Source organism: Drosophila santomea, chromosome 3R (genome assembly GCF_016746245.2).
Source record: "Drosophila santomea strain STO CAGO 1482 chromosome 3R, Prin_Dsan_1.1, whole genome shotgun sequence".
Classification (NCBI taxonomy): Eukaryota; Metazoa; Arthropoda; class Insecta; order Diptera; family Drosophilidae; genus Drosophila; species Drosophila santomea.
The window spans coordinates 17559656-17583350 of record NC_053019.2 but is presented as its reverse complement, the minus strand read 5'-3'; the positions used below and the strand labels follow the sequence as shown (position 1 = coordinate 17583350).

The following is a 23695-nucleotide window of genomic DNA, read 5'->3' as shown; positions in this document are numbered from 1 at the left end:
GCAATGTCCTTCGGGGTTGCAATTGGGTGGTGTTTTTCGGAATACAAAGCTTGGGAAATATTCATCTGCCTCCTTAAAAATATTAAGTATATGAGCATAAATAAACTTTTTAACTTGAGTTATTTTACGTTCAACATATTAGATTCTGAAATACTTATGCCTGCCGATTTTTGTTTCACTTCAACCTTCACAGCCCAAAATAAAATGCGATTTTTAACCCACTCAGAAGAACAAATATATATGCATCTTTATTAATCGATTTTTAAAAAACTACTTAAAAATTCGAATAATAAATTACGATTTAAAAAACATTATTACATTGAAATTCAATTCTCAGTTTAGTTTGGCGACATGCCTGTCACTACACAGTATTATTGACGATCAGAAATTGAAAAACTTTGCTTTAACACTCAAATTGCATTTGAATCCTTATTTATAGTAGTGTGTAAACAGTGACAGAAAGTTGTAAATAGTTTGGGGCAGTTTTCAAACATTCGCCACCCGACTCACAGCATGGCACTGTGCAGTTCAATGAATAAAATTCAAAATTAATGTACTTGCAAAAATGAAACGGTTTCGAAATTTGTTGAAAAGTGAACTAATTATCAACTAAGCGAGGAAGTAACCATTCGCGGACGTAAACATAGACTGATGTACGCATATTTTCATGTGTAAATATATATAAAACGTTTCTAACAAACACGAGGCACGTCGAAATGTAAGTCAGCAAAAATGAAGTGATCTCTAGGTTGGTTTTCAGTTTTTATTCCGACTCGGGGAAATTTGGTGGCTTCAGTTGCTTCTTGTCTTTAGTTGACCTCACAAGGCTGCGTGTGTGTATATATGTCTATGTGTATATGGATAAGAGTCTATTTAATCAATTTGAACGGTTTAACTTTCAACTAACAATAAATTTACCGCCGCTTCGTTTAGTTTCGACCATATGTTACCCTTCCTGTATAACTAAGTGTGCGATACCTTAACAGCTGCATAATTTTAGATTTATCATAGTTTCATTACGCTTTTGTGCACTAGTGTTTTGAGTTAGTTTCAAGTTTCCAAATTATTTACAACTAGCCCTGCTTTCCGGCGTTTACTAGTTTGGCGAGTATTTAGATTACTGGAACTTGCGCGTGGCAGTTCTGGCCTTCCAGGCCTTGACCAGATTGTAGGCGAAGTACAGCGTAAACCCGTGCACCTGGAAACCCACAAAGCAAAAGGCGTACCAGAACACACCGTACGGATAGCCCTGCAGGGAAACGGAGGATTAGTAAGGTTCTTAAGGGGTAAACTGGCCCGGCCACACTTACGCGCCACACAAAGATGTCTGTCTCGTCCAGCTCTACCGACTTGTCCAGCGTGGCGAACTCCCACACGTCAGAGAAGTAGTAGGCGAAGCAGTAGAAGAGCGGCAGGATGGCGAATAGCAGGATGGCTATCATATACTTTTGCATTTCGCGCACCTTGTTGCCCCTTGCGGCCGAAAGCCCCAGGAAGGATGTGAGCAACGACGCGGCCCACACGTACTCCCACCACAGGGGCGGTGGGACCTCCAGCTCCTCGATCTCGAGCACAAAGATATCTAGGCGGTCAAGGATGTCCGACGTTAGCTTGGCCAGCATCACGAAGAAGAGCAGGGCGTGAAAGAATATGCAGTACTTCAACCTAGACTTGTTTAGCAGGCTAAAAGAGCAGAGAAAGTGGTCGTTGAGCGGGGAAACTGTGTGAGTGAGCCCGTTACTGGGGCGCACATGCTTATTGTCTAGCTGGCACTTTGCCCACCCGCCTCCTGCGGCAGCAAGTGGGTGGGAGCTCCAGGGTGCTCCGTCGCCCAGCCTGGGGGGGCCACATACGATTCGGATGCGGTAGGTGCCACCTGCATCTACTGCCACAGGCGCCCCAGTAATTAGATAATTTCTTGTGTGGGAGAGAGCTGTCGATAGGACAAAGTGTTATTAACCTAATTTGATATGTGCCAGCTACGCGCTGCCTGAACTCGAAGTCGGTGCCATCGGTGCCCGCGACCATTGGTCCGCCGCGCGTTGCCATTTCGTTGCCTTCGTTCGTGGGTCGTGTCGTTCGCTCACGTCGTTGCTTATTTTTAATAAATAATTGCACAAAATTTAGGGCTGGAACCAGAACCGAAGTTTGTCCGATACTATCGATGCCTTCAAAAGCTGGCGCCTATCGATACGCACCATCAATTACTTTCGCTTAAAAAGAGAGCAAGTAACCGTTACAAAGTGTGGGGAAATTCCCCAAGTTTTAGTATACCAATTTTTGTGTTTCTTAATAATAAAATATACTCTATTTGGCATTGAAAATCCAGATCAAGGTGGGTCTTTTTAGCTATTAGCTATTTGAATAACTTGGCCATGCGGTAGTGGTGGCTAGCTTCGCTAGGAAAAATGTATTTGGGAGGATAACCTTGCTAAGCGAGGTGTATAACCTTGCTAATGTTGTGTTTACTCTTATGTATGTTTTACTTATGTAGAACTTCAGCTTTTACTTTATAAGTGTGTTATTAGTTCTGAAACAAGTTAAAACAAAATGCAGATATTGCTGTTAGTTAGCAAATATAACTGTATATGTATTCTCCATTATGAATAAAAATAAATTCATCAAAATAAAACCATTTCCGACTACGACTTTTGGACGATGAGTGCTGGTTTCAAGACTGTGTTTTAAGATGGTTTTCCATTCATATGGAAGTGCACTTCTCAATTAGTTATGATTGGGAATGGACTAATTTTAGTTTCTCGTGACGTTGATTTTGAATTAGAACTGCAGTTCCCACTTCAGCTAGTCATGCCAAGTGCGTCAACACAAAATTATAATAATTGGGAGCAAGTGCTCTTTGATAGCATTATGCAAATTGCATGCAGCTTTTGTGCCCGAATCAGTTCTCCAGAATGCAAGCAGTGTTTCGGCGCTCTGTCAACTGACCACCACCTGTTGCACCGAAATCCATAAATCAATCTGCCACGAAACAAGTAGCAAGGAAGAAAAGCAAATCGAGGAAAGAGAGGGCGACTGCGTTTAAAAATAAAATAATGAATTTTCCATTTGAACAACACTCTCTTTATGCTCGCCGCGCTACAAAAGTCGACCATTCGGACCGGGTGTGTCATCAGTTCTACGGCGGTATTCCTCCGATTTGGACGCGTTTTTATCGCATGCGATCGTCTCCGCGAAGTCGCGTCTTTCCCGCTCCGATTTTAATGCCAGTTATTGCCAACTTTCGCACAAATATTTATGCCAAACTTGGTGGCTGAGACTTTCGAGCCCAAAGTTGAAGTTGCGCCCTAGTTTCGAATCGGTTCGCACGGTAATATACCAAAGTAGCATTAAATTGAGCGATACTTGCAATTTGATTGCATTTCAGCGCCAAGTTGATCATGATCTTTCTCATGATCGTTCTCTGTGTCCGTCAAAAAATAATATAAATGATCCCCTGATACATACATCTCTTTGGCGCGTTTTGGCACCCAGAGTTACACTGGTGCATTTCACTGAGAGACATATAATGCTATAATGAAATATGAACAAATTGCCTAACCCTAAGAATAGAAATAAAAGGTCTTAGTGTCCATGATCGATATCTACCGTATTTGCATATGTTTTGACTTTGAGCGCAACGTGTGTCGTGTGATATTTGCCTATTTATTACAAACTTAAATCCATATCGATCGAGTGCCTTAGATAGCAACAGCCTGTTTGAAGTTCTACCTCTTTTCGTTTCAGCTGCGTTGCCCTGTGATTTCTGCCCCCAGTGACTTGTCGGTTCCCGAATCGGGTCTCCCATTATCCGGATAGTCCAGTCCCAGCTACCGATCCCTAGCAAAACCATGTCCATTGCCGACAAACGTGCCTCCTTCGCGCGCCGTGCCGAATCCCTGGTGGAGCGGGTGAGAGTTATGAATACCATTTACGAGGTACCGGCATCAAGTGACCAGGGATCGTGAGATCGATACTCCATTTTGTTGCTTGCCTGCTGTCCGCTTGCTGATTCAGATTTATGTGGCCAGCATTTGCTGGTACGGCTCGTAAATTATGGCTCGAGGCGTTTAATGTGTTTCACCCTTGCCCAGTAGTACACTTTCCCCAGTAGAAACATAACGGTCCCCATTCCCTATTGCCCATTTCCCAGTCCCAGCCCAGTAGCATCGATATATGTGGCACATTGTACATACATATCTGATTAGGTACAAGTGGCCGTGGGTGGCGGGGCATTTCTCGAATGATGGCGTTGCTGTTTGGCTTGGTCCGACTGCTTTAATTAATCTGAAACACTCGTACATTATACACATCGCCTTAATGAGTGGGGCCAAATTGTGCTCGGATCAAGGTCATCGAAGTGTTCCCTATCACAAGACCGATTGCCACTTATGGTATGGGTATGGGTATGGTTCTTCCCCCAAATGTGTGTGTTCTAAAGGGCAGCTCTTTGGGTTCTCAGATGCATGTGTGTATGTCTGTTCTTGAGGGGAAAGAACGGCCTTTTTGACCCTAGGAACCCAAGTTATAGGTGACACAGGTCACCACGAAGCATTCAGCTATGTAGAACTCCAAGTATGTTAAAGAACTCCAAGTAACTGGCTCTGAAACCTATTGAGGTTGATCCTGATACTTGTAGGACATGGCATCATATACTTTCAGTTCGGCTTGCTACCCTCGAATATTCCAGCGACATATTCGCATCCGCGGGGCATAAAAAAGTCATTGCTCGGCGATTCTTCCGCTGTCGAGCTAAAAATAGGTGTCCCCAAGCAAAGTGTCCCCAAAAGTGCACGGTCATCGTAGCTGTATGCTTCTGTGTGGGACTGTGGGGTTTGCCACACGATAGCTTTCAGCAGAATAGCCCCAAGCGAATTTGTCAGTGGTTGGGAGCCATCTGATTTGGGGTTAACCACAGTAGGCCTACTATAATTATTTTTTGTGATATCATAAATGCTCCGTCAGTGCGAGTTGTCTAGCTTATGCTACTTCAATTTAATTCAAAGCCATATACTGCTTGATTTGAAATTGATTTTTGAAAGATAAGCGAATTTTGCTTATTGCTAAGTATTTGATTTCCAATTCGAATACCTGTCTACTGTTTAAATATATAGAATCACTTTCTTCGTTTGTAGAAGCAAATACTTTGATTTTTTTGCTGAATATAAAGCTGTGCTAATAATGTACCCCCTTTTAGAAAGGTGTTCAAAGAAAGTGGGGGAATCAAAAATGTTAATTAAATTTCTGTTTTAGGTGGAAGGAGGGTGGAACACGAGATAGCTAATGGCATCATTAGTGGGGTCCAGTCGGGTCCAGGTGTGAGTTTGGGGGAATGGCGTAACAACGGATTTGGCTACACTTTGCATTTCAATTTGGGAGAGTGGAACCGGATGATAATGGTGGTAATGATGCTGATGATGGCGCTTATCAATCAGCGAGGGGATTTCGTTGACCAAAGCTTCATTTGCATTCAATTTGCACGACCTTTTTGACTGGAGCATGATCGATGTCCCCATAAGCCATCCCATATTCCCCTCAGACTCAGATTATCGTTCTGCTTGTGAGTCCAAAAATAAAAAACGCGAAAATAAAATAGGTTGTGGGGCGTAAATTCGCGACCAAGACGACGCTGAAGTATCGAGCAATATAAGTGAACGATAAAAAGGTAATAAAGAGCGGCATAAATAAATGCGTAAATATCGAGCGTAAATGTATATATACATATAAATATATATATAGAATTTCTGAAGATTGCTTGTCACTTGGCGCCCAGCACAAGAGGCGTGGCAGGGGCTCAAGTGTTGCCGTTGTCATCCTTCGGTTGTGAGCCCTTCCAGGACGTGTGTTTGGGTTGCCATTTGGGCTTAAGTGTTCCGGGCTGATCCTGCCGATGCGGGCGGATGCGTGCGGGCATAGGAATTTCTTGTGAATGCCAGGACATAAACTGTTGCAAGTGTTTAAAGTTGCCGAGGCTCGTTAATGTATCCAGAAAATACACTTCAGTTGCCAATATTTGTTTATTCAAAACGTAAAGTCTTTTCATTAGCCTAATTTGTGGTATACGTTCGTAGATAAAATACGAAAAAATACATTGTGTATTAAAATTGATATAAAACTATGTACACTTAATCCTCAACAGTTTACATGAAGTCCTTTTATTTATTTTTTTAATAATTTTACCCTTTAAACTGCACCCTTGAGATGGCTCTTTCTTAAGCTCCCATACCAAAATTAAATTTTTGTTTATTCAGCAATGTCGCTATATATGTATATAGCACCCACTACCAAGTCACAAAAAAAATTGATTGGATTTGTTTACCAAGAGCCATTGCATCCTGTTTCGCTGGCTGTCGACAAGTCGCCGTTTATATCTTGGAATTTAGCGCTTGTTTCCGGGAAAACCTTGAAGTTGAGTTTCTCCTCTCCCGCTTAACTTTGCGAATTGACATAAATAGGATGTTTGCGCTTTGCCAACTCCCCAGATACCTCGCTATCCAGCTACCCACCTATCCAGCTACCCAGCTACCCAGCTACTCAGATCCGCAGCTTGGCCCACCTGAACTCGTGCTCTGCTGATTTCGCCGCCTGTGGCAATCGGCTTACAGACTTTCAATTGCAGCCACCCCTTCTTAGCCCATTATATTGTCAGCCCATTGTCTGCCACACCTACACCATCAGCTAACCGCTTAAGTAACGCCTATCTACCCATGTAGCCATGTACCCATTCGCCTTTCCTGTTCCAACGCCATTCGCCATCCCGCCCATAAAACCCACTCCTGCGCGGCTTTTTGTTGTGGGTTCTGAGGCACCTGCCTGGATAATTGTGGCTGACAATGGTGTTTGTTGCTGCTCGTTGTTTTTGTGCATGTTCGCCTTTCGCTGATTCCTTTGTTCGACGGCCGGGTTTATGCACTTTCTGTCATCAACATATCCCTATTTGTGTAATTAAAGCTGCTGTCGAAATTAAAACACAAAAAATAATGACACTTGTCTGCTTATAGCCTTGGGGGAAATGCATACGCATTTTGAGGAGATCAGCGAATTGCGGAAACGCTCTCGCACAACGTATAAAAAGTTTACGATATAAAAAGAAATTTTCCAAATATTTTTAACTGTTTCATTTTGTGCTTGTGTTAATGCAAGTAATTTCAAATTGCATGGACTATCAAGTTGCCAAGCTAAAGCTGGCGTCAGTTTGGCTTACCCCTAATTGCTTTCGGTATTCTGCACTTTTTCCACCCAACTTTAAATTACTTTGACTTTATTCAGCATTGCAGCAGTTTGGAGCTGCATCATCGGTAGTTTTGATAATAATAATCTATTCCATCATAGCTTCGTACCAGCCGCACCACTGCCCTCCTTTTCCATGAATATTTATGCTTTGTGCCCCCTTTGTAACCCATCCATATCAGAAATTGTTCGACCAGTTTGCCACGCCCACACCCACACGAACAGCCTCTCGGGAGCATAGCCGGCTTGACCTAGGACACGCATATTTCTAATGCGCATTTCGCCAGAGAAGTGTGGGTGCAAATGGGGTGGCGAATTTGCGCATTTTCCGCGCGCTCGCAAATTAGAACATCAAAACAAAAAGGCAAAAATGGCTCAGAGCAATGAGAAGAACGGAACGGCTGGGAATGCGAGAACCCGCCGACAATAAAGTGTCTGTTCAACAATGCCCCCCAAACACAAAGTAAGACAAAAGGATTTGTACATTAACCCACGCAAATAATACACACAAACGCGGGCAGCAGAAACACCCACGTACAGTGCCGAATGTGTGTGGGCGGCAAAAACTAAGCGCGCCCAAAAGTAGGCAACGGAATTCGGTCGTCAGAAGCTGTGGCTGCGCTTGTGTGTGTGCGTGTATGTTGCAGTATCAGCGTTGCCAGATGGAGAAAAACGTATATGAATGCTTGAACTGCTATAACATTTTGTAAAAGTAACAGAAACTTTTAGGAAAAATAAACAAAATAAGTAAGGGATTATAATAAGCAAGCGAAAACGCTTTAGATAAATGAATATTTTAACTAATCGTAATGCATTGTAGCTACAAAAAACAATTATTACAATATCTGAATGAGAAACAACTTTCTTACTTTTTAACACAAAACTCGATTTATGGTCCAATTTCGTAATGCGTAGTTTGTGGGCAATCATCTGGCCACGCTCCGTCCAACACCTTCCCAACAAACTGCCCTACGGCAACATTTCAACACTTGCCACGCCCCCAACCGCTTCTTTTTACACTTCAGCATCCCTGCGGGCGCGAGCGAGAGAGAGAGAGAGAGGGGTAGAGAGGGAAAGAGTGGGCAGAAGGCTATTTCACTTTCCATCATTTTGTTTTGCTACCCATTTCGCTTCGTTTCGTTTCGGCTCGGAAAAGCTCGGCTTTTCACCGGCGATGGGGATGGCCTCGCATTTTCCCACGATAAGCCAGTTTTCCCAGTCGTCGCCAGGCGTTCGAAGATTGCGCATCCCATAAAAAAAAAACGCGTTCACGCTCGTCTACGTTTCGCATCCGATTTCGGTGTCCATCTGCGAGTGCTACTGTGCGCCTGATAGAACGCCGTTCGAGCCTCGCAACCTAGTGAAGCCACCGACACCCAGATCCCGCACCATGTCCAAGCCGGGAACCCCTAGGCACGGCGCCGGCTCATCCTCAGCAGCCGCTGCCACCGAGAAGATTAGCGTGAGTTCCGACACACCAGTTTACCGCCAGTTACCAGTTTACTTGGTAACCAAGTCGGACAGCTGTTCGACAAGTGCATCTTGGTTGATTTGAGATGCAGCGCACTAGAACACCATGTTCCGTCACACTTTCACTTTTCTAGAATTTTCACTGTGCGTATACGTAATATTCGTAGTGCCCCGTGCTTCAAGTGCGACATCTCAAGTGGTTTCATTTTTAAAAAAAAGTAGGGATAAATATTTGCACGGAACTTGGTGATAAAATTGCAGACGAGTGAATTATTTGTCACAGCGTGCTGAAAAATGTTTTAAACATACTTGTTCCACGAAAATGTAATAAGTTTTTGTTCCATCTGAAAAAAAGGCTTAATAGCACGGAGGTGGAATATTATTCTATAAATTATTATCTATTATTTTTAACGATGTAGCATTATAAATTTAGCTCAGGCTGAGAAGAAGTTGCCAAATAATTCTAGCTGGCAAATAATTATAAATTTAGCTCAGGCTGAGCAAATAATTCCGTGACAGTTTTGGGGATTTCTCTAGCTTAAATGCGTCCCTTTTCTTCCTCCAAATAAAAAAGGTGAACGCTGTGCCACCGCGATCGAGTAGAGAATTTAGTAGGCTGATATTGTTGGCTGATATTTGCTTTTTATTTTGTTGGCCCTTAGTGCTCAGTGAACTGGGCTCAAAGGGCATAGCATACTTTCTGACTTGCGCCTCATAAAAATTGCATAATTGTCGTCCTCCATGTCGCTGTTTGTGCAACTCTTTGTGGGGTTCTGTGGGTGTGGGTATGTTTATGGGTGTGGGTGTGCTTCTACCATTAGCCTGGAACTGGATGTTTCCTTTAACGTGCCATTTGCGGTCGCATCTGGCACACAGCCACTACGTAAAGCGGGCCAAAACGAATCTAGGTGCTCAAATGGCCAAAATTATAGCGTCCATTCGGTCTTTATTGCGTGCTATTTCCCCTCTTTATTAGGCAGCTAATTATATGGCGACAAATTGGTACGGACTCTTAAAGGATATATATATATATATGTTTCTTGTTTTTTTGAAATGCTACATTTACTTGGTAATGTGCAGCAACTTAAATGCGAGCGTTGGAATAGAGTACTGCATTATATAAAATGTTTAAATTAAATCTTGAGCAAGACTTTTGGCAACAGCACTTCCATTAAATAAATATCTGCCAGCTAGCATTTTTTCACTTATTCGCTATTACTTACTTTTACCATTTGGCTGGGTCATGATTTCCACATTTCTCTTTTCCACGGAGCTCATCAAATCCTGTCCACATCACTACTTCCACCCCGAGCACATGGTGCACCCTCTTGTCCTGGATTGCAATCCCAATTCAAATACGCTGACTAAAGGGCTTTGCTGGAATAAGCCTCTGCGATATATATGGCTGGTTTCCTGCCCTACTCGCTTTGTTTCCCATTTCAGTTTCCGCAGGTTTCGCTTATCCCTTCAGGCGAATTCTGAATGCGATGGGATTTAATTAGGACGAAAGCATAATGGGTAGTGGGCTGTCCATATAGGGGTTTGCATTATACATGATCTGCTGCAGTCGCAGGCCCAACCTATTTCCTGTTCCACACTCACACTAAAGGATAGAAGTACTTTTCGGATTTCAAGTTTATGTTTTTTGCTCCACACAGCCAAGTTTTCACCGGAGCATCTGGCGTGTTTTTGCACTACTGGAAAACTGCTTGACTTCGAAGTCTGTAGTATTTCCAATTGCTCTTTTCTATATAAAAAATGCATTGTAAAGTGAGTGGAAAACGGCACTATTCTCAGCTAGGTGGCGTAAGACTTTTGCCATTGGCAAAGTGTCAAAGTTTCTGAGGCAAGGTTGCGTATACGCCCCGTTAGCCCGTCGGCTCAGAATTCTGCGGCTCTGGTCGCAAACTTTAAGAACATTTAATTGGTGGCCTTAAGTACAGGCCCACATGTCCTTGTGATTTGTTTGTGTCTATTAAAACTTCCCTGGCAATGCGGTTGGGCCGCCAGAAAAGTGTGATGAAATTTTGTTTCCACAACTTTTCGCATCACTTGGGGGCTTCCGCCTTGATGCTCTCCCTTCAATGTTTTTCATAAATTCAAAGATTCCACATTTTCAGTGCCTTCGTAACGGCTTTCGCAGGCTGTTGGAAAAGTGTCGGGGCATGAAATTGACATCAAGTATACGCACTGTGCGCATTAGCAGGATTTAATCAGACAAATCAGCTGGGAAATCAAATATCCTATCAATTATGTGGCCTGCACGATGCCCCTGCAATATTCATACTTGGCAATTACTAATTGAAACATTACGTTCGCCGCAGGCTATTCGGAATATTAATTGAGATTAATGCGATGTTTATAGAGCGAACTGGCAAATGACACATGTACGACGGCCAAAAAAAAGAACATTAAAAAGTGAGGCATAACATCCTTTGAATGAGCAGGGCAAGAGGTATATCTATATGGATGCCCATATAGATAGAACAATATATGAGAGAAACCAATCAAATTCACAGGCTGGGCACTTTGGGGCATCGGGGGATCCCCAAAGTGCTTCGATGCAAGTGCGGTTATGAGCCGAAATCCATTTACACTTGAATTTGCTGTTGGACAAACTGAAGTGGGAAGGTCAAGATCTGAACCTTTAGTTCGCCCATAAACAAACTGGGAAACAAGGCCCTTAAATAACAAATGCAATAAATGGGGAGCAATCCCACCGATTGAATTAGGCGTGTACGGCAAAGAAGAAAATGCTGATTAGCGGAAAGGAAAACACGGCGAGAAAACAAGGCATTTGGTTGACGGTCTGTGGCCTGGATTCAATGGAAAGCACTTTGTTAAGTAAACTTTCAGTTCAAGTGACGAATACTTCTGCAGCAGACTTGGCCCTCAAGAGTCCTCAGCTTGGACCCGGCTTTGTTCTGTCTGATCTTTTGCATCCCCATCCTGGCTAATAAGTTCAAACGCTGATTATCCAACTGGAACTGCGAAATACTAGCTTTCAAAGCTGGTGTATACCTGATGGGTAATTAAACAAGAACAAAGAAATTTTGCCTGAATGGATGGAGTACTGAGGTGTGAGCCAAACTTTTCGACTTGGGTACAATGATTTTTTGAATATTCAACCAGATGACAAGTTCTGGGTACAGCAAGTTTTCTCGTTCTTGGTAGAATACGATTTGAAAAGTTTGTTTGCCGTTCGTATTTGCTCTTAGAGCTGCTCAAAGATATCCGTTTTGTTTGGCAGCTTAGAAACATAAAGAAGACTTGGATTCATGTCTAATTATATTTTAAAACAATCATATAAATATGTATATGATTGTAACTTTTCGCCATATAAATTCAAGTCTTTAGGAACTTCAAAATAAACAAGCGCAAACACCATAGCCTCATTGCTCGACTTTTATATACCGAGCGAGGGTGAAGTTTTAAAATAAGCTTTAATATTGCATAATTTTGCGGAAATAGTGTATCAGCCAAGCCATCAACTGCAAGATCCATCAGCAATCCTGCACACTGAACACAAGGCTATGAATCCTGGGATGATGGATGCAGGGGCTGCCGTGTGTGATGGGCACCACTTTGGTTGCTGCCACATGACTGCGACATTAAAGGGGAATCGGAGCAAATGGGGTTGTCAGGGGGTTCACGGGTTCACAGGAATCGAGAATCGTAATCGAGACTGAACGGAAAATGGAAAAGCACAGTCAGTCGGCAGGAAGGGGAAAATCTGCGAAAAACTGGCAACGTCGACGAAATCGGGAATAAGGTGATGCGAGGATGTGGAGGAGATACACGTACGACCAAGAGCTATGGCAACACGGAAAAGCAGCAGCAAGGAGGTCAATGAGTTGACACGTTCTCAGCACAGCGACATTCCGGCAAGCTGCAGCATTGGGAGGACTCCCACCCACTTACTCTTATGGAAGGACCTCATTCTCTTTTGTTATCCTGTGGAGAGCAAGTGATACAGTTTTATGCATGTTTTCCACGCTTCCAGGACATCGTTTTGGGCACACATAGCTTCTACGATGCAAAACAGAAACGTATATATAGTATTTGTATCTGTTACTGATATTCAAACATATATCCGGAAAATGCTCGAAATGAAAACCAAACTTTGCGGACATGAAAATGCAATTCGTGTTTCGCCAAATTGTACTGCTCTATTTTGTTGATGTCAAACAAGTAGGGTATTTGCCAACAGGAAAATACATTCTTGTGTGCGTTTTAAGGAATAACTTGGCGGTATTGATGTTAAAGAAAAACGCTTTTTGGGCGGTGAGAAAAGACGTGGCACTGTTCTGAAACATCTTGCAACAGCATGCCCAATCTCCACGTCCTAGCTTTTAATGTTCCCTAGAAGTTTATACGGACGGACAGACGAACGGACAAATGGGCGTTGCCAGATCGAGTGAGCTGGTGATCCTGATCAAGAAAATACATATATGCTTCATAAGGGCAGCAATCGCTTTTCGTACTTTTCAACGAATCAATTGAAGAACTGACCTCAACTTGGTCTCTAGAAATCAACATCATTGCTCACACGTGTTTCCGTCACAGAAAAATTTAGTCAAAGACATGGCAGTTATTAAGTCGTGTGCCTCAATTAAGAAATCAGATGCTCATGGCTGCAAAAACCAGGCAGAGTGCAAGCAGTGACCCAATCGCAAGTCAATTAAAGTGCGACGAGCGGAGACTGAAAGCCGGCAGAAGGGCAGGGCTAGACTTTTTCACGTAAATCAAACGATTGAGCCAAATGACTTTTTAATTGACTGATGACTCTGGCAATGCCAAGATCCACATACAAGGGGCCAAAAAGTTTTTCTGACGCAAAACGAGTAAACATGTTCGCCCTATAATTGGAAAGAAAATACTCGAAAGCGAATGAAAACTTTCGTGGGCAGTCGCATCAACTTTATCCCATATCGTCGAGCTCGTTGGTATAAGATAACGATGTAACGCTTTTATCATCATACTTTTTGTATACCCGTTAGAGTAAAAGGGTATACCAGATTCGTTGAAACGTAAGTAACAGGCAGAAGGAAGTGTTTCCGACCAAATAATGTATATATTCATAATCAGAATATGTACACCTCGGTCTCAGGAACTATAAAAGAACTTTAAGTCATAGGATTCAGTCTGGTAATTTGCGTAAGTTTGTATGCACTTCATTTTGTTCAGTGCACGTCAGCGTACTAGAAGCATTCGACTGTTAGTCAAGGTAAATTACTGCCGGAGCCAACCGCACGACATCCGTCATCCGTGATCCGTGGGATGTGGGATGTGAGTGAGGTCAAATGGCTAGGATTCCGCTGGGGGAAGGTAAATGGATGGACTTCGGCAGGTCGTAAAGTGCAGTCAGCCAAGTGCCTTGCAGTCCGTCACAGGTGGCACCGTCCAGATCCGCACACCTTTCCACTTTCGCCCACAAAGTGTGTTGAGAGCGTGCCATTTATTGGCAATTTCATTATTTATAAGCGCTTTCCATGCTTCTACACTTGGTCACTCTGCCAGGAGGACAGGTGGACCAGCAGGCTATTGTCAATTCCCCTACAATTGACAGAGTTCCTCTACTTTTGTCACCAATTGTCAACACTTGAACTGCGAGCATTCTTGGAATGCATCAAGTAAATAAATTTCCCACGCCCGCGAGATGGATTTATCGCTGTAAATGTTACACAGTTCAAAATGTATTAATGAGCAAGAGAAAACACAGTTATAACGTTGAAAATTCACTGAAATTAATTAATAATACATTGAGCATTTGGGTTACGTCATTTATGTATAATAGTAGTACTATAATATAGTAGTACAGTTCTGAACAGAACGCATAGTTGTGTCCTCTTTGCCCACTGCGCTCTATTGTCCTTGGCAGAAACCCAACCCACTTACACCAATTAATGCCAATTGATTTGTGACGTCTGCTTGTTTATTGTCCATTATGCACTGGCCTCATCCAACCACTGCGGCCAATCCTCCCCAGCCACTTTCCACAATTCGCGAGCACAGCCAACTGCATCTGGTTGATCCAGCATCCTGGATTCGCATCCACATCCGCATCCGCTTTTTGCATGTCCTTGGGCGGGGATATTAGCTCTGTCAGCAAACGGAAGGCAGTTACATAAATAGTCAATTTGAGTGATTTATTTATGCAGCTAATTTGAATGCAAAACTTTTTATTGGCAGACCCGCAGGTAAAGCGAAGGCTTGCAAATGCTGTGACGGGCACTCAACAAATGCATTTACATAATACCCATTCCGTTTATTTATCTATTTACTGGCTTACACAAAACCCCACCATTCCCCCCCAAAACCACCCAAATGAGCGGTTTAAGCCGAATGGACATTAAGGGGCTTAGGCAAGTTCTTGGCCGGAAGAGTTTCTTGGCCCCGTTGCTCTTTTGACACTTGTATAGTTTCGCTCAATTTCAATAAGTGTTCTTCGATGGACGTGGGTGTGTTGTTCTTGTGTGTGTGTTGTCTTCGTGTGGGTGTGCGTATGCTCAGGACTCGCAGGACAAAGGACAAAGGAGGCTGCCGATGCTTCCGTATCAATTTGAGCTTCGCAGGCTTATTTGCTTTACGCTTTACTGAATTGAATTCCGAAATGGGCTCTGTCTGAAAGTGATAGCCCAAGCACAATACACTTCTCTGCAGAGTTTGAGTTACACAAATCGATGTGAGTATCGTGAGTTCGCTTAAAGCGAGTTTAAGGCACAGGTTTGTAGGTAGACAGTATTAATTTACTTTATGCTTAGTTGCTTGTTATTAAAGAGTGGAAGGCGGGCGTGTTTTTCCATTTAGAAAAAAGTGTTTAATGCCAAAAATACCCCTGACCTTAGAAACATTCAACAGTTTGGCGTGTCCTTAAATTCCCATTTCGTATTCTGTTGCACGAGTGGGTATTTATTTAATGCACACGCACATATTTACAATGCCGGGGTTCAAATCCAAATTTACACAAGGCAGGGACACCAGGTGGCCGCCAGGACATCAAGGACCTGCCGAAAGCAAGCGCTCACAAAGTCAAAATGCAGGGGAAAACATTTCACATTTTTTGGTCATTTCATGCCTGTAATTTTTCACGCTTGAGTTTATGTTTATGGCAACGTGGAAATGATTTTGCCTTTTACTTTGCTATGACCAAAGTTTGCCAGTTATCAAGTTTTCAAGTTTTCCTCTAACAAATAACCACATTCCGCACACATACTTCAATTTATTCACATTTTTCGATTACCGCTCCTGCAGAAATACAATATCAGCACAGAGAAATGCGGGGATCTGACGGTTATAGTGCAGGTGAGTTGGGTTCGCACGTCGTCCTTTTCAAAGAGTATCACCTTACCCCCATACCATTATTTTCTTATGATTTAGGGCGACTTGTCGCAGCAGGAGAAACGCGCCGTGTTCATCACGGTTCACGACCTGGGCTGCAACCGTAAGTAGCCGACTCCCGGTAGAACTAATTGACTAATCCTGGCCACGTCCGCAGACAACTCGTTCCAAGAGTTCGTGAGCAGCCCCTGCATGACGGAGATCAAGGAGCGCTCCTGCTTCATCCACGTGGACGTTCCGGGGCATGCGGACCACGCTGAGGCTCTGGCCGACGGGTTTCCCTTCCCCACGCTACAATCCCTGGGCGAGGACCTGGTCACCGTGCTGGACTACCTGCACGTGAAGTACGTGATCGGCCTGGGCGAGGGTGCCGGTGCCAATGTCCTGGCCCGCTTCGGACTGGCCCATCCCAGCCGGGTGCTGGGCCTTATTCTGATCAACGCCACTGGCAGCGCCGCCAGTGTGCTGCAGTCCTTCAAGAACAAGGTAAGTAGGATACATGGTACTCCTTGTAAGTGGCTGCCCAAGATTCGGGTCATTAGGGTTCTTAAACACTGGTGATGATTAAGTTTGGGCAAGGGTTCCTCAGCATAGCGATACCCGCTTCACTCTTAAATTCAATATCATTCAAATGTAAAAGTGCCATTAAAATATATAAATTCCAAAATGTAGTCATTCAGATAAATGTTATGTACAGTTTGCATGGTAAAATTAAATTGCTTAAATCGTATATTAATATGTTATGTAAAGTTTGGATGGTAAAGTTAAATTGCTTAAATCGGATATTAATATTAAACTTCAATCAAGTACTCATGATTCTTTACATTACTCATACGACGTGTTGCTCCAAAGAGTAAAAGCTTAAAACGTCGGAATATTTAGCAAACACAGAGATTTCATATCCATATATTATTTTTTCCTGGACTATTATATTATTATAATTATTATATTATTCTGCCTTTTATACATTGCAGTTCATTAGCTGGAAGAGCGACGAGGTGGCCCAGTCGGCTGAGAGCTTCCTGATGTACCACAAATTCGGACACGTAAGTAGTGAAAAGTTCCCATCCTCACCAGCTTTTCGTGGCCATTGGTCTGCTGCTGTGGAGTGCGTGTTGTCGTTGGTTTGATCTCAGTGTCGTACTCATTGCCTTCTGTTCTATTTTATATTTTATGTTTGAACCTAACAACAAACCGCCGAATCGAATTCTATTCGTCTGCGCTTTCAGGTTATGGAGGTAAACAGATCAAACGTCTCTTAAACAAGTCCCTTCCTAATCGAAACCATTTCGCAAACCTCGATTCAAATCTCGCTTAAATTCGAACCCTCATAGTTTTAGGTTTCCCTATTTTGCGGCATGTTTATTTGTTTATTTATTTGTTACATTTTTCATTGTTTTCTTCTAGAACTGGGTATGTACATACATAGTTTTCCCCTCAAGAATTGGACCCAAGCCACTTTGCAACCAAAATTGGAAAGAAAATATTACATATGTATATGATTTGTGCACGAACTTACCCTTAGTAGTTAGTACGTTTAGTAGATAGTAGCTTTAATTTATAGATCGCTTTAACTTACCATATTTCCGCCTCATACAAATGTTTCTGCTGCCGAAATCCGGTGAACCACCGAACCTTGCAGCAAATCGTGGGCGAGAATCCGGACAAGGAGAAGATCGTGGCCGAGTACCAGAAGCGTCTTCACCGATCCCTAAACAGCAAGAACATCGGACTCTATGTCAAAGCATTTATGAAGTAGGTTTCGCAATGCAAGAATTGCATTCAAACTAACCACATATCTGTGCCTCTAGTCGCAAGGACCTTACGCTCAAGGGCTGCAAGGTGGATGTCATCCTGATCACGGGCATGCTGAGCCCCTATGCATCAATGGTCGAGAAACTGCATCGCGACGTGGAGAAGGAAAGGGTCACCATTCTGAAGATCGAACGGGCTGGTGATGTCCTCGCCGATGCAGTAAGTGTGGTTTTTATGCCTAAAGCAATCTAGAATTAGGAGTATATTTCGTATATTTAATATGAAACAAAACACAAAAATCACATATTTTATATATGGAAAAAGTGGTAGATAGTGAATGACAAATTTAAGCAACAAAAACGGATTTTGCTAATAAAACAGCGGCAATACAGTACAAACGGTAAAATCTTTTTAAAAAGATTGTATACTTGGTTAGCAATTTAAATTCACTTGCATACTTGTAGATTCACTTATCTTAACTTGCAAAATAAATTGATTATGCGATAATTAGAGTTGGAAATCCACAAATTTTGCAGCCCGGAAAGGTGGCCCAATCCATACTGCTGTTCTGCAAGGGACAGGGTCTGCTCACCTCGGTGGTAATGCCCGGCGTGGACCGCGGACGCGCCTTCTCCACGGCTAGCTCCGGATCCTTCGAGGGCGCCAACGGATCGCGGCGCCTGTCGCGCGGCATCTCGATGGAGGACTACGACAAGCCCAACATCCGCCGGCTCAGCATCATGAACAGTGAGTTGCCCAAGAAGGAGTAATCGAAACCACGACACGCCCACGCCCACGCCCACGGCTTCAGCTGCGAAAGTGCGCCTGCAGCGTTGGTAGATTAAGCTTAGTTGCGTATTTAAATTACTTAAACTAGTGAAATACTGTTAGTCGGAACCCAGAGCCAAACAATCATCCCAAATGTAACTTCGTTTCTAAGTCGAGGGATCGGAATTTTAAGCCAAATTTTAATTAGTAATCGCTTCAAGTTTTTAAAGAGCAGCAAACATTGTATTTACACTGTGTACTTAGGATTAGTCTTATGTACATATGTAACCCCAAGAATCCCACCTGAGAATCTGAAACAAAGGCCAAACATCCATATCTAAATCTTGCGATCTTTTCACAACTGCTAAACATGAACCTTAAAAACGCAATCTATATGATACCTCCGAATAGTAAACTGTACCTAAATACGTAGAAACTAGTATGAAAAAATCCCAGATGTTACTCATTCTCTACTCCGACACCCTCAACTTTCTGAAATGTTGCTATTTTAGCAAAAAATAAAAATAAAAATAAATAAAAATCCTATACAAAGTTTGATTAGTGTAAATTAAAAGCCACACTGCGAAAAAAGCTTATTTAAAGTATTTATACCGAACAAAGCCACGATGTATGTGTAAACAATCAAAACCAAGAGCAACCACAAAACCAAAGAATATTTAAATGCAACGTAGGCGTCATGCGTTTTTTAAAGCAAGTATTACAATTGTTTTATCGCATTGGCTTTAGCTTAACTTTTAGTGAAGACCTTTAAGTCGACCAAGCCACTCATTTAAGTAGATGCAACTACACCGTTACCCAATAAAGTTAAATAAAAACGCCAATTTCCGAGTTTTAATTTGCTGATTAAAATATGTCGTCTATTTTCTCACTCCTAACTAGAGATTTTAACTTCATTTTTGTGCGTGACTATAAGCAAAACATTTTTGAGCTTAAAAAATTCAAAAATAGTTTAAGAGAACGGTCATCTCTACAAAAGTGTCCATCACTAATCTTATCGATAGTTTAAGTAGCCTTCGGTATTTATAACACTGCTCGAACGGTCACTCTGGTGCTTAAGTGCTTATTTTAACAACAAATTTATGAGCAATTGCTGGAAAATAATGTTGATACTGAGCTAACCTGTCTCCCTCTTCGACCCGTCGCCCACCAAACAGCCAAGCACATCTTCGCCTTCAACAGCGTCTACATGGACGCCCCACCGCCCACGAAACCTCCGAGGGGAGTGAAGTACGGCAAGGATGAGGTAAATTTCTTCAAACCCTCGCTGAAAATGGTGTTCGACTCGCATCAAAGTTTCTCCAAGCAATAAAGCCATCTGGTACTGCGCCTGCTTGTGTTTTCTTCGTAGATAATGGTTTTTTCTTTGGGCCGTTGCCTATGTGCGGGCCCAGAGTTGATGACGACACCATCAGGTTGTTGTTCCTGTAGCACGCCCTCTTTTAGCTTAGCGATATTGTCTTAGATTTACCATGAGTAATTCCCCGTGGCCGGCTTACTTTTGCAGTCCGCAGGATGTGGCTTTCTGGTTAACGTTATCAAGTCCCTGGGATTCAGCGAGACCACCGAGGAGCGCCAGAAGGAGAAGCAGAAAATTGAAGCGGAGTTCAAGCGCTCGGATCTACGCTTAAACGAGCTGGTCTCGCGGCACGACCAGCAGCTTACTCAGGTGCTGCCCCTGTTCAGTCAGGTGTCTTCGGAGGTGACGGCCAGCCGGGAACGGATTCATGCCGTCAAGGAGAACCTTGGTGTCTGCAAACGGCTGCTGCAGTGCCGGCGCGATGAGCTTCGGAAGATGTGGACGGACGCAGTGCAGCACAAGTACGTTCTGGAGATGCTGGAGCAAATGTAGGTCACTTTGCCTTTGCTTTTTATTGACCCGCGCTAACTAGATAATTCCGTTCCAGCCAGGAGTTGCGCAAAGTGCCTCAAAGGGTGGTGGGCTACACCTCCAAACGACAGTATCTGCATGCCAGCAAGGCCTTAACTGATGCCCTGGCCACCCTTAATGGACCCCTACAGGCCGTCGACGGCTTGTCAGATTTGCGGACCGACCTACAAACCCGACGTCAGCAGCTGTACCTGCGGCTGCATGAGGAACTGGTCACCCAGGTGTACACCAACTCGGCCAACGAAGCCCTTTCCTCGTTCGAACGCACCAACTCTAGTCGGTTAAATTCCAGCTTTACTCGGGGAATAAAAGCTCGTCGCTCTACGGATCGCATCGAGGCCAATGCTCGAGTGCGCAAAGCGCTGGCTGAAATGGCACAGAGGTTTGATTTGGACAAGGCAGAGGTTATTGAAGACGCAGATCTCATTTACCCGGAGCTGAGCATGAGCTACTTCGTTGCCATTATAGTGGAGTCGTTCGGAATGCTGCACAAGGTGCCTGACTCTCTGGAAACACTGCGCGTCCAAATCCAAACAGAATTGCTCAACGTGGTGCGGAACACAACGCATCTGCTGTCTGTGAATGGAGCAACGGCGGATACCAATCCGCTCCTTACACTTCTGGAGGTCATATTTAAGCAGTTCAAGGCAATCGCCAAAACGCATTCCTTGTTGCTGAAGAACTATTTGTCGGTGGGACAGAAGTACTCTGTGGTTGGACCCCAACCATACGACCTAACCGATTTCTGGGCCCAGGCTCAGTCAGTGGTAAGTGGTGGATTTTCAACCTCCCCTGAATCGCACTTCAGCTTCCAACTTTCTATTTAAGTTGCAACTGTTGCTCACGGACTACTTGGATATACAGAATGCTGCCTCGGACGAAAGTGCCCAGACTGGGTTTTCAGAGCCCACCAGCAACATAAATTCCTATTTTCTAAGGCGCAAGGTGCCGAGGTAAGTAACACGTCAGTAATGGGACTTAATGTATTAACATACTTATTTTAATAATTAGCACCAAGGGCTCAATGTTCAAGTTCGATAAGTCATCGCACGTTGGCACCAGCAGCAATAGCGACTCCTTCAAGGAGCATCGTCGCAACGCTTCGGATGCCTCCGTGGATGACAACCTGGCCGCCCAGCTTGGTGGCAGTGGCAAGGGCTCCACCAGTGGCCTCTTTCGTCACGAGAAAAAGCAGCGGGAAAAAATTCTTATTTGTACACCCGATCAAAATATCATTACCAAAGTGTATCTACCACTAATGGGATATATCAAGGAGATAGAAAACTTTATGAAATGCAAGCCAGGGTAAGTTGATACACTTGTAGCTTCTGGCTCGGATACATAATACAATAACTTTGTATCGTACTTTTAGGCAACCCTGCAGTCTACATGACTTTTTGAACAACTACATTAAGGATACATTCCTATCCAAAGGGCACAACCGCAACCTGCAGCTGACCATAGAGTCGCTGTCGAAAAACCAAGATGCATGGCGTACCATTATAAGTCCTGAGGAAATAAAGGCTCTTAATCTAAGCAGGCCGTTGTTGCAGTCTACTGTGATGGTCGAACGAAGGTTGATGGAAACTAGGAACCTCATTCAAGACTTGCCCTGTTACTCTGAAGATCTGCTTAAGATGGTATGTGCTTTGTTGAAGGCCTATCGAGAAATATGTCAGGCGGCCTACCGCGGAATCGTGCAGCCAGATTCGGAGGATAAGAGAATTTACAGCGTCGCATGGCTAAAAGATGAAGATATCAGCAGGTTTTTAAAGTAAGTATAAAAGTTTTAAAGCAATATGTAAATATAATTTCCACTTATTTTTATTTGTTTAGAACGCTTCCCAACTGGACAGATTTAAAGACCTCCAGTCAGAAGTCGCGTCACAACCGAAAACTTCATCGTGGAAGCTTTGAGCCTTCGGAAGAGGAGAGCCCGTTGCAGGTACAGCAGCGCAACATCCGCGAAGCTGAAATGTTGACCAGTAATCTAGGCGAGGGTGGGATCACCCAGCAAGAGATTTTGGTCGATATCAGTGTTCTTAAGGAGCTGGCCATACTGCAGGAGAGCATGGAGTGGTTTTCGTGCCGCGTGTCGGAATTCGCCAACGATTTACGCCGGCCGTTGGTAAACGGACTGAACGCCGTTTCTGCTGAGTGCGGCGCTGACATCGCAGTGAAGGATGGGACGATCAAAGTAATGACTAATCTAGCTTTGGAGTTTGATGAACTGGCGAACACTTGCCTGCTGGTATTGCATTTGGAGGTGCGCGTTCAATGCTTCCACTATCTCCGCTCGAAGTCGAGTGTAAGGACCAACAGCTATGTGGGCTCCAAGGATGACATCCTAGAGCCTGACCGCCAGGTGCAAGTGCTGACCAAACGACTGTCTGAGATGGATGAGGCGTTTAGTGCCACTCTACATCCAAGAAAGACCCGGGTAAGGTGTATATATCAATCCAGCTTCATTTTGCTTTAACGTATTTCTCTGTAGTACATTTTTGAGGGTCTGGCGCACTTGGCATCGCGCATTCTTATCCAGGCCTCCAATTATCTGGAGCACATAGATCAAATAACCGTGCAACGCATGTGCAGGAACGCGATTTCCCTGCAGCAAACATTGAGTAACATAACTGCCTCCAGGGAAGTGGCTTTGGATCAGGCGAGGCACTTTTATGAGCTGCTTTGCATGCAGCCAGATGTAAGAGTGATTTACCCAAATTTTTTAATATACCTATCCACTTAGAAATTTGCTTTCCTACAGGAAATACTCAATGCGTTGCTGGAGCGGGGCACTCAGTTCTCAGAGATGCAGTTGCTTAATGCCTTGCAATTGTCCTGCAAGTCCTTTGGCATAACCGACGCCAATCTCTTGGCTTCCTATCAGCAAAAGCTGTCGGACATTCTAGGCGCCAAGCCCTCTAAGGGAGTAATTGTGTAATTAACGTGGCCGCCGGTGGGGAAATCACTTTATATATCAATGCTTTTGTGTACATCGGCTGTAGATGTAAGAACAAATTGTGAACTCGTGTTAAGCTCAAAATAATAACAATGTTCTAAACATGTTTGGCGAGCGCTAAATGTTACGATGTTGCCGATTGTAAAGTTCATGAACAGTACTTTAATGGCTTGTACACAATAAATGAGAATTCAACAACGATGTTTTGATTGTATTAAATATGTCTTTTATGTAACCATGACCTTCTATCATTGTTTATTCTAATC

The 23695-nt window shown here is 43.5% G+C and overlaps 2 protein-coding genes across 13 annotated transcripts; one reads left to right on the top strand and one right to left on the bottom strand.

Annotated features, from left to right (window-relative positions):
- Nucleotides 1-210: 210 nt before the first annotated feature.
- Nucleotides 211-2159, bottom strand: LOC120451212 (protein jagunal). The gene is made up of 3 exons (XM_039634686.2): nt 1961-2159; nt 1311-1683; nt 211-1249 (listed from the first exon to the last, which is right to left on the bottom strand). The coding sequence occupies exons 1-3, from the start codon at nt 2047-2049 to the stop codon at nt 1118-1120; spliced, it is 594 nt and encodes a 197-aa protein (XP_039490620.1). The 5' UTR covers nt 2050-2159; the 3' UTR covers nt 211-1117.
- LOC120451206 (exocyst complex component 4) lies at nt 220-23664 on the top strand. Of its 12 annotated transcripts, none has more exons than XM_039634665.2 (19): nt 221-653; nt 3745-3935; nt 15952-16002; nt 16078-16141; nt 16196-16524; nt 17013-17084; nt 17268-17276; nt 17681-17793; nt 17850-18012; nt 18330-18540; nt 19737-19825; nt 20087-20427; nt 20487-21237; nt 21299-21423; nt 21482-21775; nt 21843-22244; nt 22307-22910; nt 22965-23171; nt 23235-23664. In XM_039634665.2, exons 2-19 carry the CDS (start codon nt 3849-3851, stop codon nt 23409-23411), a joined length of 4089 nt encoding a protein of 1362 aa, XP_039490599.1. In that variant the 5' UTR covers nt 221-653; nt 3745-3848; the 3' UTR covers nt 23412-23664. The 12 variants fall into 12 exon arrangements, with proteins under 12 accessions (XP_039490605.1, XP_039490602.1, XP_039490599.1 ...); XM_039634670.2 differs by having other exon boundaries at nt 221-718; nt 3745-3908; XM_039634667.2 differs by lacking the exon at nt 17268-17276 and adding an exon at nt 17446-17451 and having other exon boundaries at nt 221-718.
- The last annotated feature ends 31 nt before the right edge of the window (nt 23665-23695 follow it).

Excerpts from the sequence above, each read along its gene's own strand:
- LOC120451212 (XM_039634686.2), bottom strand. The coding sequence starts at position 2,049 with ATGGCAACGCGCGGCGGACCAATGGTCGCGGGCACCGATGGCACCGAC. Across the intron at positions 1,684-1,960 it reads GCTGGCACATATCAAATTAG|CCTGCTAAACAAGTCTAGGT; the intron begins GTTAATAACACT and ends CTGCTCTTTTAG. Across the intron at positions 1,250-1,310 it reads CAGACATCTTTGTGTGGCGC|GGCTATCCGTACGGTGTGTT; the intron begins GTAAGTGTGGCC and ends GTTTCCCTGCAG.
- LOC120451206 (XM_039634665.2), top strand. The coding sequence starts at position 3,849 with ATGTCCATTGCCGACAAACGTGCCTCCTTCGCGCGCCGTGCCGAATCC. Across the intron at positions 19,826-20,086 it reads TGAAGTACGGCAAGGATGAG|TCCGCAGGATGTGGCTTTCT; the intron begins GTAAATTTCTTC and ends TTACTTTTGCAG. Across the intron at positions 22,245-22,306 it reads GATATCAGCAGGTTTTTAAA|AACGCTTCCCAACTGGACAG; the intron begins GTAAGTATAAAA and ends TTATTTGTTTAG.